This window comes from Clupea harengus, chromosome 14 (genome assembly GCF_900700415.2).
Source record: "Clupea harengus chromosome 14, Ch_v2.0.2, whole genome shotgun sequence".
Taxonomy (NCBI): domain Eukaryota; kingdom Metazoa; phylum Chordata; class Actinopteri; order Clupeiformes; family Clupeidae; genus Clupea; species Clupea harengus.
Window position 1 is genome coordinate 11297743 of NC_045165.1, and position 15968 is coordinate 11313710.

Consider the following 15968-nt stretch of genomic DNA (forward strand, 5'->3'; position numbering starts at 1 on the left):
GGGCAAGCTGTGCTGCGCTGCGCTGTGCTGTACCGTGCTGCGCTGTACTGTGCTGCGATGTGCTCTGTTGTTAAAGCAGACGCCGATTACATAAACCCAGAGAGAGGGGAAGGGGGGGAAGAGGAGCGCAGCCTCTGTCGAATCTATGCTCTCAAGCCTCATTTTTATTTCATTCTCCTTTCTACTTCAGTTCTGATTTCACTCCTCCATGCTTGTTCATGTATGCACACCCCCTCAGCCTGAGACAGACACACTCCCCACCCCAGGGCCCAGAGCTCTCAGTGGGGGTGTCCGTTGCGTGGTGGGATAATATACATGCCTTAACTACAGCTTCATGCTGCTATATAGATGCCATTTTATGCCATGTTGTATTCCATTGCTATTTTTATGCCTTGATGTTTGGTTGAGGTTTGGGTCAGTTCCATTTAAATTCTGTCAGGTGAGGGACTTGACGTGATTTATTTATTTATAATAAAAAAAAATCGGAGAATCACTGTGTCATCCTGAGCTGACAGATTTAACACAGAGCAGACCCAAGCCTTCTGACTTCTATTATGTCATTTCTTCTTTCGCTATGCTCTTGATTTCATCATTTCTCACTCTTTTTTCTCTTTCTTTGTGTTTTATTTTTGTTGGCCATTTCCACCTCTCTCCTTTATCCACCTCTCTCTCTGCTTCTCTTCTCTCTCTCTCTCTCTCTCTCTCTCTCTCTTTCTCTGTGTGTGTATGTTCAGTCTCCACCCTTCAGTTCAAAGTGTCTGGCGCCTCCTCCTCTCCCTTCCAGTCTGAGTCTGCCACCCCTCCCGATTACAGGCAGTACAGGGCCAACACCCTTCCCCCGGCCTACATCAGGGCCGCCTCCTCCACCTCCCCGCCCTCATCTTGCTCCTCCTCCTCAGCCTCCTCCCACGAGCGGGATGGCAGCGGGGGCGTAGGTGGTAGCGGGGGGAGCGGGTGTCAAGCGTGCGACTCCCCCAACAGGAAGGCCCAGCAGCAGCTCTCTCAGCTCTCCACCTCCCTGGCCTCCGCCTTCATCCCTGTGCAGCCGGCCGTCACCACCCAGGGCCGTAAGGTTCGCCAGATCCCCCTCTCCCCCCCGGCCATGCGCCACATGCCCCCCCAGCAGCAGCAGCCCGAGCCCATCCTCCACCCCCACCCGCTGCCCCCCAAGCACGGCACCTGGTCGGCCTCGACGGCGGCCGCACACATGTACGCCACACTGCCCTCCTCCCACTCCCCGCCCATGACCATGACCATGGGGGGCATGAAGCAAGTGTGCCCGCAGCCTGTGCTTCCCGTGGCACTGCCCCTGCCACCCCTCAGCAACAACGGCCGTGGCAAAGCCACCCCCTCGTCCCACGAAGCCGCCCACCAGCACATCAACGGCCAGCCCGAAGATTACTACCCCACCCAGCAGCAGCACCCTTACCCGCACCCACAACCACACCACCACCAAACCCCCCCGCCGATGCAGCCGCAGGTCCAGATGGCCGCGCCGCTCTCTTACGCCCCCTGCTGCGAGGCTCTCTGCCTGCCCCCCATGAGCGCTCAGCCCATTCAGGTCCCCAGTCACCCGCCCCAGTTCCCCTCTCCTTCTGCATTCCTCCAGCAACAACTACAGCAGCAGCAGCAACAGCAGCAGCAGCAGCAGCAAATGTACCAGGGGGTGCCCCCCTACAGCACCACCTCACCCCCCTCTTACACCCTCGTCGAGGGGGCCTCTCCCAAGACGACACCCTCTCCCATCTTTCAGGCTCCCCTGCCAGTTATGAGTAAGTACCAAAGGAGCTGGAGAGGGGAAGGGGCAAAAGGACAACCCACGCCTTTGTACACACTGATTGCGTGTATGTGTGATTGTGTGTATATGTGTGTGTGTATGTGTGTGTGTGTGATTGAGTGTGTGTGTGTGATTGTGTGTGTGTGATTTTGTGTGTGTGTGTGTGTGTGTGTGTGTGTGTGTGTGTGTGTGTGATTGAGTGTGTGTGTGTGTGTGAGATTGAGTGTGTGTGTGTGTGTGTGTGTGTGTGTGTGTGTGTGTGTGTGTGTGTTGAGTGTGTGTCTATGTATGTGATTGTCTGTGTATGTGTTTGTGTGTGTGTGTGTTTTTGTGTGATTGTCTGTGTGTGTGTTTCTGTGTGTGATTGAGTGTGTGTGTGTGCCTATGTGGGGGTTGATGGACGGATGTGTGTGTTTGGCAACAGTCCCCCCTAACTACACCTTCAGACTAAGCCAGTCTCTGTCATCCAGTGTAACAGGACCAGTGACATGCTACGCATACGCACAGGCTCCCCTCCACAGCCTGCAACATCCACAGGAACCTGTTTGACTAACAATGCAGCCAAGTGTGTGGCAAGCGAGCGAGTGAGCGAGCGCACGCATGCTCACATTCCCACTCCCACTCACTCAAACACACCTGCCCTCCTGTGCCATCGCACACTTGTGACCGCTTACACGAGGCCTGGGGGGTTGTGACTGCGTGTCTCGAAACTACCATGGGAAACTAGCCCTGAAATTGCTGACAGCCCCGTGCTGCTTTGCACTATAAAGGGAAAGAGAGTCAATAGGGCACGTCGGGCTAGGGTTGCTTTTGCCTGCAGATTTTAGCCTCCCAGATCAGGTTTCCAGCCGATGCTCCGAACCCTCCGTCATGCTAACCTGGCATCTCAGCACTGCTGAATGCGTCAGAGTAGCGAGGAACTTACATTTATATGCTTTCCCGTGTTCGCGTGTTTATTTCAAAAGCTACATTTCTGGACACAGCTGATTTATACCTGTCAGAATGCTGTGGATTTACGTGCCACTCCAAATAAAGAGAGACATACATAGCAAGTCTGCCTGGATACGTATGGCTGACCTAGTCGGTATGTAAGTCAGTGTGTAGATCCAGTGCAGGTCGTAACACTAACCTGTCATCTTAGCTCTGGCATCTATAGAACCTTTGAATGTCTGTCTGTCTGTCTCTTTCTCTTTCTCTTTCCTTCTCTCTCTCTCTCTCTCTCTCTATTTCCCTCTGTAGGTCCTCCGCTCCCCCCTGGGCACCCTGCCATGCAGCACTCGTCCTCGGTGGCTGCGCCCGTTGCGCCCCCTCCTGCCCCAGTCCCCATGGCCCCCATGGCACCCATGGCCCCCATGGCACCCCCGCCCCCCCCAGGGCCCCCACCCCCCAGTGTGGGCACTCCCCCCGCACCCCCTCCGCTGCCGGCTGGTGACGGCCTTGGGGGGCAGAACAAGGAGGCCTCCCCGGCAGGGCTAGCAGCAGCCCTGGCAGGAGCCAAGCTGCGCAAAGTGCAGATGGTCAGTCAATGTCTCACACACACACACACACACACAGACACACACATACACACACACACACACACACACACGCACAGACAGAACATAACGCAGTTCATAACACAGCTCATAATTCACAACAAACCTTTGTCACACAATGACCAGTGAAGGTAGCTGAAAGTAGCTTGCATAAAATAGACGTCCAGTCTATTTTCAGCCTGTCTAGTTGGCTTTGCAACGGCCACTTGTCTCTTGTCGCCGTGAATCACCAACTTTCATTGAAAGTGAATGGCAGATGGTCGCTTTGTCTCTTTGCTGGGTCGTCCGTGTGGTGAGGGATTTCAATATGCCCGCTCGATTGCTGTGAATTCTATGGATAATGACACTCTCTATTCATACTCAATCGGGCATTAAACAGACTCTCTAGCAGGGAGCTGGCAGGGTAAAGTCAGTTTAATGTCTGGTCCAGCTGATTGTGACATTTGCGTTCTCACAGACAGGCCCTCTGGGTAACGTCTAGATAAGTTCAGGGGTCGCAGTTCATGTCTGAAAACAGCTTTACACTCCGGGGGCATCTTTTCTCAAGCTTTGAATGCAATCTTGCAGCCTTAAGTCCTAACATTTAGAGTCCACGCGTTTGACTGTGTAGCTGAATTTACATCACTCCCCATTTTTTTTATTTATATAAATGCTACCAGCAAGGCTTTTACTGTAAAATCAAGACGTTACGGTCGTAATCACATTGCTTGTTGTATTTGAAGGAGTGTTTTATCACTTATCAGAACATTTTCAGGTCATTTTAGTAAATAACTAAAACTATGTTGCTGCATTTCAGCATATTGATTTTGTTTGTTTGAATGTGTTTACCTGTTGGCTCGCTAACGCTCTGTGTTTACCACCCTTTAGCCTGAGGAGGCCTCGGGGGCAGCCGTTGTCAAGAGCGATGCCAACCGGTCGAGTGGTGGCAGCGGAGGCGGTGGCGAGGGTCTCATGCAGGAGATGCATGCCATACTGGCACGAAGGTCAGAGGTCAACCCGGTTGAGAGAAAGTGCCATCAAACTGTCTCTAGTCGTAGTTATCTCTAAGAGCCTGTGTCATTAAGTTACCACATCTATACAGCTGGTAGCCATTCTAATAGAATGTAATGGTTTGTATTTAGATTTTGGGGATGTCATCTTGGTGAAACCCATAAGCATGAAAAGGAATCAGCAGCATCTAGAGTCACTCAACATGGTCACTTTTTCCTCTTTACCAGGATAGCCAGGATACATGCATCTTAATGTATGTAGACAAATTACTAGTGGATTTTTGAGGCACCATTGAGACTTTCGTATCTTTTTTTGACAGGAGGAAAGCTTCAGAGAAACCCGATGAGGAAAGCCAGAAGGTGTGTTTTCCTTCCAATTGTTTTTTTTTATCTAAATGTATTACATAACTTTTGTTTGTCAGTGTTATATTCATGTTCTTACTCTCTTGCTTTCCAGGAAGAGACCAATGGCTCCCCCTCACTCATCACACGAGGTTGTCAGCAAAACTCCACAGGTTCATGGGCAGATTGAATGAGGAGATAGATTATAATGGGCATTGCAGTATCAGCAATATCATCATTAATACTATACGACAATTAGTCTCTGAATAGTTCAGTGATTTTTCTTCAGTTCAATCAGTCATTTAAACATTTAGATAAAATAATTTAAATTGGAAAATATGATGAATTCCTTCATACTAACATAATAATCAGTACAGTATTAGATTAGACGGTTTATATAGGAGATGAATTAGTGGATGGCTCTCATTGAATCGACTTTGTCATAGGAGTGCGCTAAACCCATCTATCCACTGACAATGACCCCTCTGTCTTACAGATGCTCTTAAAAAGCCATGGGATCGAGCCAACTCAACAGACAAATCTTCTGCTGTGTCGAGGTAGGAGACTCATGATCTTGCTTAACTCCCAGACCACCCTAAACCTCTTCCATACACACATAAACAAGTGCAGGTCACAAAGTGCTCACAGACAAATCAAATGGAATTGTGTTGCATAGGGCCCAAGATAAGGGCACACACATCCAATATTGATCCAGTGCACATGAACCAATTGCTTGGAACTGGTTGCTATGGCGAAATGAATAGCCTGTGGTTTTAGGCGTCCAATAAAGGCTTAAGATCACAGAAGCGCAGGTATGCAGAGGGTAGGGCAAGAAAACAGGACCCTAATGTGAGATTGGGAATGGTTACTGATTCAAATGGAGGTTTTGAGTTTGTTTGATCTGTGTATAGAGTAGGTTTTAAATGATGAACAGGACAAAGTTGTTCTCATATTTTTCCAGGCACCTTGACCTATTTTTTCACTCCTTTTTTTATCTTAGGTGTGCTTCCTTTGTTTCACAGTTGGTTGTGTTTGTGTACAATGTTGCAGTGAGATAAACTCTATCTATCTAAGAATCCGTTTTTGAGGCAGTCTAACTATAGTTGGTTATATCTTGATGACCTTTTTCTACACAGGGTGAGACCTGTTGGCACTAGCAGTGATGGAGACACAGAATATGACAGAATGAAACAGGTACTGCTCCAAACCTCTTTGTTAGTGTGTGTGTGTGTGTGTGTGTGTGTGTGTGTGTTTGTGTGTGTGTGTATGTGTCTGCGTTTGTGTGTGTTCACGTGTATGCTTAACCAAACTGCTTAACCAAACCAAAATATGTCATTACACAAAGAGTTCATTGTAGAGTCTTTCCTTTCTCTTCTCAGGAGATCTTGGAGGAAGTGGTCCGTGAATTGCATAAGGTGAAAGATGAGATTATCGATGGTAAGATTTGCTGAGTCATTGATTGCGTGTACTGTAACCATGACTCAGGAACAATCATTGGGCCTCATGCAGGAAGCGATATACGATCAAATGTATTTAAATGTTTTGTTTGTACCCACGATTTGTTCTTTTTTTGTTAGTACCCATTGGTTTGTTCTTATTTTGTTAGTACCCGTTGATTTCTGGGATTCACCGATGTTTTCTTATTTTTGCTCTTCTCTTAGGGAAGAGAAAAGAGAGCACTCTTACCAAGATAAAAAAAAAAAAAATGTTTGTCCAACGCAAGAAAATATAAGTTTTAAATTTGAGGAACATAAAAAAAACGCATGAATATCATATAAGCAAATTTAGATTATTATGTTTTAGAGTATTTATAACGATTATATTGTGAAACAGTGTGCGTTCAGCTTCTGAATGGCTTACATACTGATCTTTTAGAGATCACATAGATCTATTTAATGAGACGGATGACTGGCTGCTGATCCGTTTCAGATTGCCTTTGGGCATGTGTCAGAGTATTTGCACATGACACAACACCTGCCCTTATATACTGTTTAGAGGGCGTCACCTTTGCCATGCTAATAAGGAACAATCGGTGTATTTGTATATTTGTCAGGGTTGACATCATCACCTTATTACATCACCATCACATGATTATCTTAAAACCGATCATATGCTGAAACCAGAGTTGTCTGATTTGTGTGATGAAAGTATGTCTACTTCATCATGGAAAGGGTCTTGGCATATTTAATCTATAGCTTTGCACACTTAATGCTGTAAAATACAACATGCGATTGAAGCTCCAATCAATTACTAGCTTGCTGCTCTTTCTAGTAATGTTTTTTTTCGAAATTCTTAAAAAAAAAAAAAAAAAACATAATGACACATTAACATTATTTGTGCTACTACAAGCACACAGAGAAAGTTAAAGAAGCAATATATTAATTGAATATACTTTATTGATGGATTATGGGATTTTTCATCATGAGCTAGTAATCTATATATTATTTCTTGTACCTGTTAATTCCTTGTTATTATGTTTATTAATTCTATGACAACTGCACTTTGCACTTATTTTTCATATTGTCTGTCTCCTGTGCAGCCATTAGAAGAGAGGTCACCAGGATGAGTTCGACATAATCCTCCCGGAATGTGACCACAGCAGGCCGTTGGGGACGGAGCGAGGGAAAGCGAGGGGAAGAGGTGCCAAGTTGGGAGGGAATGTTTCTACGACATTTCTGTCGCGTCATGGGAAGTTTGCCACGAACTTGCAGACATGCAACAGTAGCATCAACTAAGCAAATGCTAGGGGAAGTAAAAAATGAGACAAGAAAAGAGAACGAAGAACAGTAAGACAAAAAAGACAAGTGAGTTGAGCAAGCGAGCGAGCGAATGAATGAATGGATGGTTGAATGAACGGATGGATGGATGGGTGTAAGGATGGAGAGATGGATGAGAGGATGTTGGACACTCACACTGTATTTTCTATTTTTCCTGTATTCAAAGATGAAGCCCCATGTGTGGCCTGCTGCCCATAGTCTGTCAAGTCTTACAGAAAAAAAAACATATATGTATTAAATCTGGCAAAGCTATTGTTTTCCAAGTTTTTATTGTTTCATTGTTTTATTTGACATAAATAAATATTACTGTTCTAATAATTTTATTACAAGTATAGATATAGAGAAAGTTGCACACCATCTATGTCAGCCTTTGATATTTTATATTAGTTTCTTTATTCTTTGGTTTTTGATAAGCACATATAGGCCTCTGACCTCAGCAGGGTTTTCTAAAGAGATTTTATTTTTCTTTGCCAACAGATGTATAAGATCACTGGAGATATTTGTTTCTTTTAGTTATTTTTTTTAAGTTTGAACTTGAATTGGTTGTGTGAACAGAACTGGTTGCTTTTTTGGGACACTACGACCTTATGATGCATCGGTATGACCTTTTGATTTTTATGACAATTTTCAGTTAAGTTTGGCTGGAAAGATATGGTGAACGATCAGGCCTTTCAGTATATCCTTTGACTAGATTATTCCTTGTTTTAAATGTTGATAAATGGGTTTAAACATAACTGTTCGACTCTGTTGTGTTTTTCTGAAATATGCTGAGCATGTCCTTCTTAAAAACAATGAAGAACTTCCCTCCAAATATAATAATAATGACAATAGAAATGGAAGTGTCAATGTTTAACTTGTGGATACCATGCCTTGGTCCTATTGTGAGGTGGCTGGTGATGTGCCTGACATGGGAACATTTACATTTACATTGAGTCATTTAGCAGACGCTTTTGTCCAAAGCGACGTACACAAGGCCATAGATCCATCCCTGACACAGTAACGATGCCTTTTTTACAGTCCACATACCTCACTGCTGACAGTTCTTCACCGTTTAATGAAAAAGCACCATATTTCAGTTACAAAAGATGTGGCAACGAATTATTTGAATCAATAACCATGGCACGAGAGCCTAGGTAAAGCACTATAAAAGGGCCTTGAAATCACACTGGTAAGATGATTGTAAGCCTCTTTAACTTGAGCTAGAAGTGCACTGTATCTGTAGGCAGAGCCACAGCAAGAGAACCTTTCCAGAGAGTGACCGAGAACTTCGTTTGCAGCACAAGCCAAGCTGAGAGGGGGACACCACACTAATCTTACTGTGAAATGAAACAAGGAACCTGTTCTCAGCTTTAGCGTTATGATTTGGGAGGTTCCAAAAGACCAGTATGACCGGAATGAGCCCTCCATGATCAACTAGATACAGCACAAACCACTCAGCCTATTACCACTCTGTATTTTGTTACACTTCAAACAACATAAGACCTCGTTATAAAAGAAAGACGTGATTTCCTGTCTATACATTATTTCTTTAATTTAATTTTCCAAACAGTTATTCATCTTTGTGTAAAAATCATATTCAAACTAACAGTGAAATGAAGTCATGCTAGTGCAGACAATTGCGGTTATTGCAAAACATAGAAGGAAAGAATTCCATAATTAAATATGGTAGAGGAACATTATAAATATTTCTTGTCAAACATTATATATAGAAATATTAAAAAGTTTTTTTTACAACTCAGAGCCTTATGTGCAGATAATTTTCATGAATAAAAGTGAGCAGCATACAGTAAACGGCTTCCCCAAATTTAAACGGCATCCAATACAACTCGATAAGTTACAATGTCCATTTCATCTCCGCAATCCTCTGTCCACTTAGTAGTGGCAGTAAATAAACAAAAATCACTTGGAATTAGATTTACCTTCAAATATATGAAAGTTCTGTCAATGTCAACACAACTTTCCAAACTGAATGGATAAGTAATTATACATGGCAAAATGTTATTTACTGTTTATTTCCTAGATACTTCGAATGACAGCATGGTTGGATTTTAATCAAAGCTAAAGTAACGTTTGGGCCTCAAACTGAGGTCAGATATTCAGGATAGGGACTCCTTACTCCTTTTAAAATCATAATCCCCTCCTAATTCACACTACACCTCTGGTAACACATGGCCAAAATGATACAGTACAGTACTCCAGAATGGTTTGCACTCCTTGATGGAGTTTGGTTGCTGGTTTATGCCCCAACAAGCGACAATCATCCTTTGGGATTATCCCGAGACAAACAGGTACAAGAAAAACAGGTTTGGGAAGGAAAAGGAATTGTCATGGTTTCAGGGTTGGGTGTGTGAGTCTTAAACTCCCCCGAGCTGAAACATTTATTTAACCTCTATTATGTGTGGACAAGCAACACAGAGAAACACAAAGTTTTAACTACGTAGTGCACACATCACTTGACAGGGGCCTTCATTCCTGTTTGACTAGCTTGTATTGGCGCTTGATTCTAGCGTAGGGGCCGATGCTGTCGTCGAACACAAAGTCCCACAGCACGCGTGCCCAGGACGTATGCTGGGGTAGGGGGTCGTAGAACTCCGCTGCAATCTTCTTTACCTGCACAGAAAAGCCCAGTTAAACTCAACTCTCTACTAAAGGACTGTGGCTAAGTAGGGACTTCACATCAAGACTCCTTGGTGTGTTTCAACAAGGCTGTCAAACTCGACTCACTGCATTCTGTTCTGTGGAATACATAATGCACCTTTGAGCTCCAGCAGTAAGTAATAAATTAGGAGAGGAGCACAGTGTCGTATCTTTGGCATAGGGAGTAGTCCTTAAGAGTGTGGAAAGCCATAAAGCCCAATCTAATAGTTCCATGGCAGAAGTATGATAAATGTATGTGACTCCCCCTCAGGCATGTGTAGAGTGAAAGGCTGTCCGTCCGCTGAGTGCTCGAACGTGGTTAATGTGTCACTCAGCCTGCGGTTTCGATCAATATAAGTGATAAAGACGCAATCTCAAAGCCCCCGGCATTACATACCAAACCAAAGAGTGCAGAAACGACAAAGGTTTCTCAGCAAAAAAAGGTAGACATTCCTATGAGTTTTGAAATATGAATGGCTCTGAGCTAAGGTCAGTGATAAAACAAACACAATTATTCAATAACTCCACCCTGTTCCACAAAAGCAGTGTTAGTCTAGCTGTCTTTAATGAAGGCAACTATTGACATGGACTTTGAAGATGTCTTGCTTAACACTATGAAGCACACTCACACATCTTTCAGTAACTTCATCATGAATTAAATCATGTGAACACAGAAAATGCTGTATTTGTTTTAAATCTCTTTTTGAACATATGCCAACCTGTAAAATCATACAAAGCACTTAGTTAGCGAACTGTGCGCCTAGCAGGTATCCATTGTTATGGAACAAAACAGGTCAGTATACATCTATTTGGTTAGGTGACTATGCAACCACAAGTACTACAAACAAGGGATGGGGAATCTTATCTGCACTTATCCATCAAGGCCTCTGAAGCGAACCAGATAATACATCATCCGATGACAAAAGGTTCATAATTCACCTGCTCTGATGCAATTTCCCACTACGCAAGACATATTTTTGTGTAAGAGCTACACAAAGAGAGTAAAGGGGGTGGCACAGTTTAAGCTTGAGGTTGTTCATTAGTGCACAACATTTCTCAAGAAGCACATTGATTAGTTTCTCAGATCTGAAAAAGACAATCAAAGAGTCTGGCCAAACGAAATGAGGCTACTCACCAGTGGTAGTCTACTGCCGGGGATGCTGGGGAAGTCATGGTGCTCCATGTGGTAGCCCACGTTGAAGGTGATCGAGTTGAGGGGGCCGTAGTAGGAGTATGTCTCGTGGCCCTTCAGGAACATGTAGTGCTCAGCGATAAAGTGTCCCGAGATGGGGTGCAGGCCCATGCACAGGAGGGAGCCTGCGATCAGGTAAATGATAGGCTTCAGCCCCCAGAGGTAGTAGATAAGGACATCCACCACAAGCTGGACAACACCATTCAGTATCTCCAGCTGGGTCAGTGGCTTGGGGTTTACCACCAGAGGGCGCAGTGCGTAGAATAAAGGCTGGAGGAAGAGCCAGACCACCTTCCGCAGAGGCGTGCTGAAGAACCAGCCCTCCAGGTCCGTAGGGATGTCTACGTCCAGGCCGTCCCCGCCCAGGTAGCGGTGGTGGTCGATGTGGTACTTCTTGAAAGAGGCGGAATAGGGCAGGCCAATGGGGAGGTTGGCAAACATGGCAAACCAACGGTTCAAGCGCGCCTGCTTGTTGCCAAAGGCCACGTTGTGAGAGATGTCGTGGATGGCCAGCGTGAGCGAGTGGTTGATGCAGCCGCCAAAGGCATAGGCCCAGAAAAACAGCCATTTCCAGGGGAGGTCATGCACCATGTAACAGGCCAGTAGCTGAGTGAGGACCATCCCTGATACCACCCATTTCAGCTGTGGATCATGGCCCATCAGGGACTTAATCTCTGGGTATTTAGCTGTCAATCAAACAGAAAATACAAAAATACATATAAATTCACATAATACGAGTTTAATCACGTTCAACCATCAAGAAAATGCTTCAAGTACAAACTGTAAATCACTTGTGGCTGTCAATCTGTGGTTGTCAACAATCAGAAACAGCATGTTCTGTTACCCATGATAATACCAGCCGATGAGTTATTTGAGCTTCGCCACTGATGGGCAAAACTGCTGATCCTTTATCTCACTCTGCAAATGGTTATTTGTGGTCCTGGTGACTGGTCTGTCGGTGCCTTATATCTCTCTGGTAAGCATCACCATAACAATACATTATTGGAAATTCTGATCTTGCACAATTTAGGGCACAAGACAAGCTTTTGGATTTAATAGTCCTTTAATAGTCTTTAGCAGCCTTTACGGTTCAACAGATATTGTGGCACTGCATAACAATATACGGTAATTGAATCACCGCCTAATGCTTTGGCCCTTGGGAGGACAATATTCCTGGCAACAGCCCAGTTCAATTAGTAGAAGTGTTGTTTTGTACCTTGTAATTCCTTTTAAAATCATATTCTCCCAAATTAAAAAGTGGTTCCCAAGAGTATCACGAACATTCACAAAAAAGTGACCAAGAGTTTTAGAAACCAACACTGTCAGTTGCACTTATGTTGAGCAGGCGAAATATCAGAATCAGAATCATAAACATGATTCTGATATTTCGCCTGCTCATGCTCAACAGACTTTTTTTTATCGGGCTACTATTTACGCAAATATGTCCCATCTTCTCATCTTGTGACCATTTGCATGGTGTGACCATGATTTGCATCGTCATTCCAGGGAGAGGCTCGATGGGTTCAAAGTGAGTTGGAATATTTTGTCAGCACCTTTTCAAAACTAAAACTAGGGTTTGAGTTCCTCGCAGGTTTCACAGAGTTCCCTCAATATCGGTTTCAATCCTGAATGGTCTGAAGCCATTGTTTTTTCTTCTGCTTGCTTTGCTGATCATTTTGTTTTTCCGCCCACTTTTTCCATTCATTATTTATAAGAGGTAATGCAGAAGTCCCTGTCTTTTCTCTGATAATAAAGGTCACCTTGGTGAGCATTTGGAGTGGTCTTAACAGGCTATTTATAGCAAAGTAATTTAAGAAACCATTCAGCTTTTCCCCTACTGCCTTTTGGATTGACTTCACCTTCCAGAAGATAAAACACACTATAACATGTCCCTGTAGAATGACGCCATGGCAACGTTGACACCTTACGGTTGATTTCCCTGTTCAACAATAAGGCAACAAGCCGATTCATTCATTTAGTGTTGTTTATCCATTTACAATCAAAAGGATTGTCCATAGATTTGATGCACACATTTTTAAATACATGGTTTAATCCACATCTGGTTCATTGTAAGTTCACATGAACCCTTGTGTGTTTGAGGGGTTAATGAATAACCATGTGTCATAAAACAGGGAAAACCACTGTGGTCCCTCATGACTCACCTTCTCCACATCAACACAATGGTGGCATATGAGGAACCACCAATTTATCTAAGTGATGACAAGTCGATTGCTTTCCCATAGACATCTCTTCAGTTGTGTTATGTAAATTTGCAGTCACTTTCCATAATATTATGGGATACGTATCTACAAGTGCAACCGTCTCCTCCTGTAACTCAGTGGTGTCCAAATCAATTCATTTGTACTACTACAATCGAGACATAAATCAATAGAGAGAGGAGAAAAGAGATGGGACAGGGTGAGTTAAAACTCTTGGAGACAGCTAGACCCTTGTCAGTGTTACATAGAAAAACCATCATGTCATTCCATTGTTGTTTTAGCTTCCCCCCAAATGCTAAGCCCATATAAAAGTTTGAGCAGAAATGGTTACTGGTCTCCCCTTGAGCAGTATGTTAACACCAGGAAGCCCATAACCGATTGCTTGTCTCTGTGGTGTGGAAATGTTACAACACCATGGTGACAAAAAACACAGTCTACAAACTGTCACACCCTTTGTTCTGCCAAGGAAATTCTACTGCAACACCTGAGCCAATTTTCCTCAGGGGCTACTGTGGTGTTAATAAAAACAAAAGCTATTAATATTTAAGAAGCAACAGGGGTGAAGTAGCTCTCAGCAGTCTGCTCATTCACAGAATATGAAATATTATTGCGCTTAGACTGATTTTTGGAAGTTGTATTCAAGATCTTACTGTGAATTGGAAATATAAACAGAATACAGCAGGATTACTTCCAATCATTTCTGAGAATTCCCAGCTACTACACAACATAAAATCGAGGTCTTAAAGGCCATAGAAAGGGCACCAATGAAAACAGCGAGATCAGACTCAGAGAAGTCTGTTGGTACTGTCCTGACTTTTGTCCCCTGGTCAGTGTTCATGGTCATGCTATCCTCTGTGTCTGTGTGCCATTACTCACGTCTTGTGCCCCGTTACCATCAAGCCTATGGCTTTGTCATCCACATCTGATGGAACATATTGCCATATTCCCAGCAGGAGGCATGAGAGTCTTTTGCGTGTGATCATCTTACATATTTCAAGTTTGACCCTGGCTGTAGTCAAGAATTTGAAACTGGTTTGCTGAAATTGAGACTAACAGACTTTCTGATTATGGACACACTGTTTGTTGAACTTTAGCCCCACCAAGATTATAGAACACTCTGGAATATACAAATAAACAATAACTACATGGAAACCAACTCATTCTGGTCATCATAGGTCTGTCCAAAGTTTCCACAAACGAGTCAATTTTAACCATCTTAAAGAACAGCCAGTCAATATCCCATTGCTTCATTATAATATCCTTAATGAATTGATCCTGTAACTGGTATTGTGCAACGTTTTCACAGACTGACAAATAAATGAAAAAGTCTAAAGCATAATTGGCGTTTAATAATATGAACACCTGGAAAGCCACAATTTGTCTTCCCTGTTGAAAGTTGCATAATGGTCTGACTTAGCACAAGTAAGTTCTCACATAGAGCATGGGCTACTCACCGGAAAACAGGTGCATTACACAAACTTATGTCTTCACCATGAATTAAATCATCAATATTCTAACGCGTGATACGTGTTTTCACACCAGACAAAACCATTTCCAGAAGTAGTCTACACTGATAGCTCTCTATTGAAGTCTTTAGCACTGCCTAATTTTGACAAAGACGCACTTTTTAAACAAGGACACGCTTTAAACAAACAAATAGGCTATGCTTCAGATTACTGACCGACAATCATTTTCATGAACGATGTATATACAAATTCTTACCTAGAATTTCTTTCCTTCGTAAAGTATGCGGCTGCTCATTATAAACCCATTCAAAGTCCCAGCGCCCAGTTGCCTTCCCCATTTCGACACTTGATTGCGGTGTGTGTGTAGGTTACGTTGAAAGTAATCCAGCTCCGACTCCTCTTTAGGATGACACACCCTCGGGTAATACAGGTGTGACAGAGCCACTCCCAGAGTGAAATGACGTGAGGTCCGGTCAAACAACTCTGAAGTAGGCTATAGCCTACTATCAAGAACAGGTTCAACATTATAGAAACATGTGGTTGTTGATAGGCCAATTTTAATAATACAATGTAGGCAATAAATAATTGGACATTAAAATATATGTATTATATGCAGGATATTTAGGAGATTATTTATAAACGATGTTTATTAATATCCTACATTCAGCGTGTAAATGTCCAACGACTTTCTCTGTTGTAAATGGTCATGCATGCCATAGCCTGTTGTTTTTGTCCCCAGTAAAATGAAAATTAAATGAAAAGCTTAGGCAATATATTATTCAAATCAGCTTTAAGGCTCGGGAACAGCCTCTTTTGGTTAGTTTTTCCTTTTCTCACAAAGGCCAAGCCATTTACCCTTAATGGGATCACTGTTGTTGTCATTTCCTTTAGCAACCTGTAGGCTAAGTTTCATCTTCTTTTATTGAAATAAAATGCATTACACAAGTATAGCCTAGTCAAAAAAGCCATTAATCAAAAATTTGCAATTGCATACATGAACACGACTTTCAATTCAATAAGAAGGCAAGAAACAC

The 15968-nt window shown here is 43.3% G+C and overlaps 2 protein-coding genes across 5 annotated transcripts in view; one reads left to right on the plus strand and one right to left on the minus strand.

Annotated features, from left to right (window-relative positions):
• The window catches only part of evla (Enah/Vasp-like a), a 37361-nt gene extending 29207 nt beyond the window's left edge, over window positions 1–8154 (plus strand). For 3 of the 4 annotated variants that reach the window (XM_031580334.2, XM_012826845.2, XM_031580336.2), the window contains 9 exons: window positions 735–1772; window positions 3017–3294; window positions 4180–4295; window positions 4622–4661; window positions 4759–4816; window positions 5140–5200; window positions 5780–5837; window positions 6023–6080; window positions 7183–8154. In XM_031580334.2, coding sequence (XP_031436194.1) covers window positions 735–1772; window positions 3017–3294; window positions 4180–4295; window positions 4622–4661; window positions 4759–4816; window positions 5140–5200; window positions 5780–5837; window positions 6023–6080; window positions 7183–7220 — 1745 coding nt within the window. In that variant the 3' untranslated portion in view covers window positions 7221–8154. The remainder of the gene's footprint in view (window positions 1–734; window positions 1773–3016; window positions 3295–4179; window positions 4296–4621; window positions 4662–4758; window positions 4817–5139; window positions 5201–5779; window positions 5838–6022; window positions 6081–7182) is intronic. The other variant, XM_031580335.1, reaches the window with a different exon arrangement.
• A 780-nt stretch (window positions 8155–8934) lies between these two features.
• Window positions 8935–15374, minus strand: degs2 (delta(4)-desaturase, sphingolipid 2). The gene is made up of 3 exons (XM_012826842.3): window positions 15191–15374; window positions 11193–11935; window positions 8935–10030 (listed from the first exon to the last, which is right to left on the minus strand). Exons 1-3 carry the CDS (start codon window positions 15270–15272, stop codon window positions 9887–9889), a joined length of 969 nt encoding a protein of 322 aa, XP_012682296.1. The 5' UTR covers window positions 15273–15374; the 3' UTR covers window positions 8935–9886.
• Window positions 15375–15968: the final 594 nt, after the last annotated feature.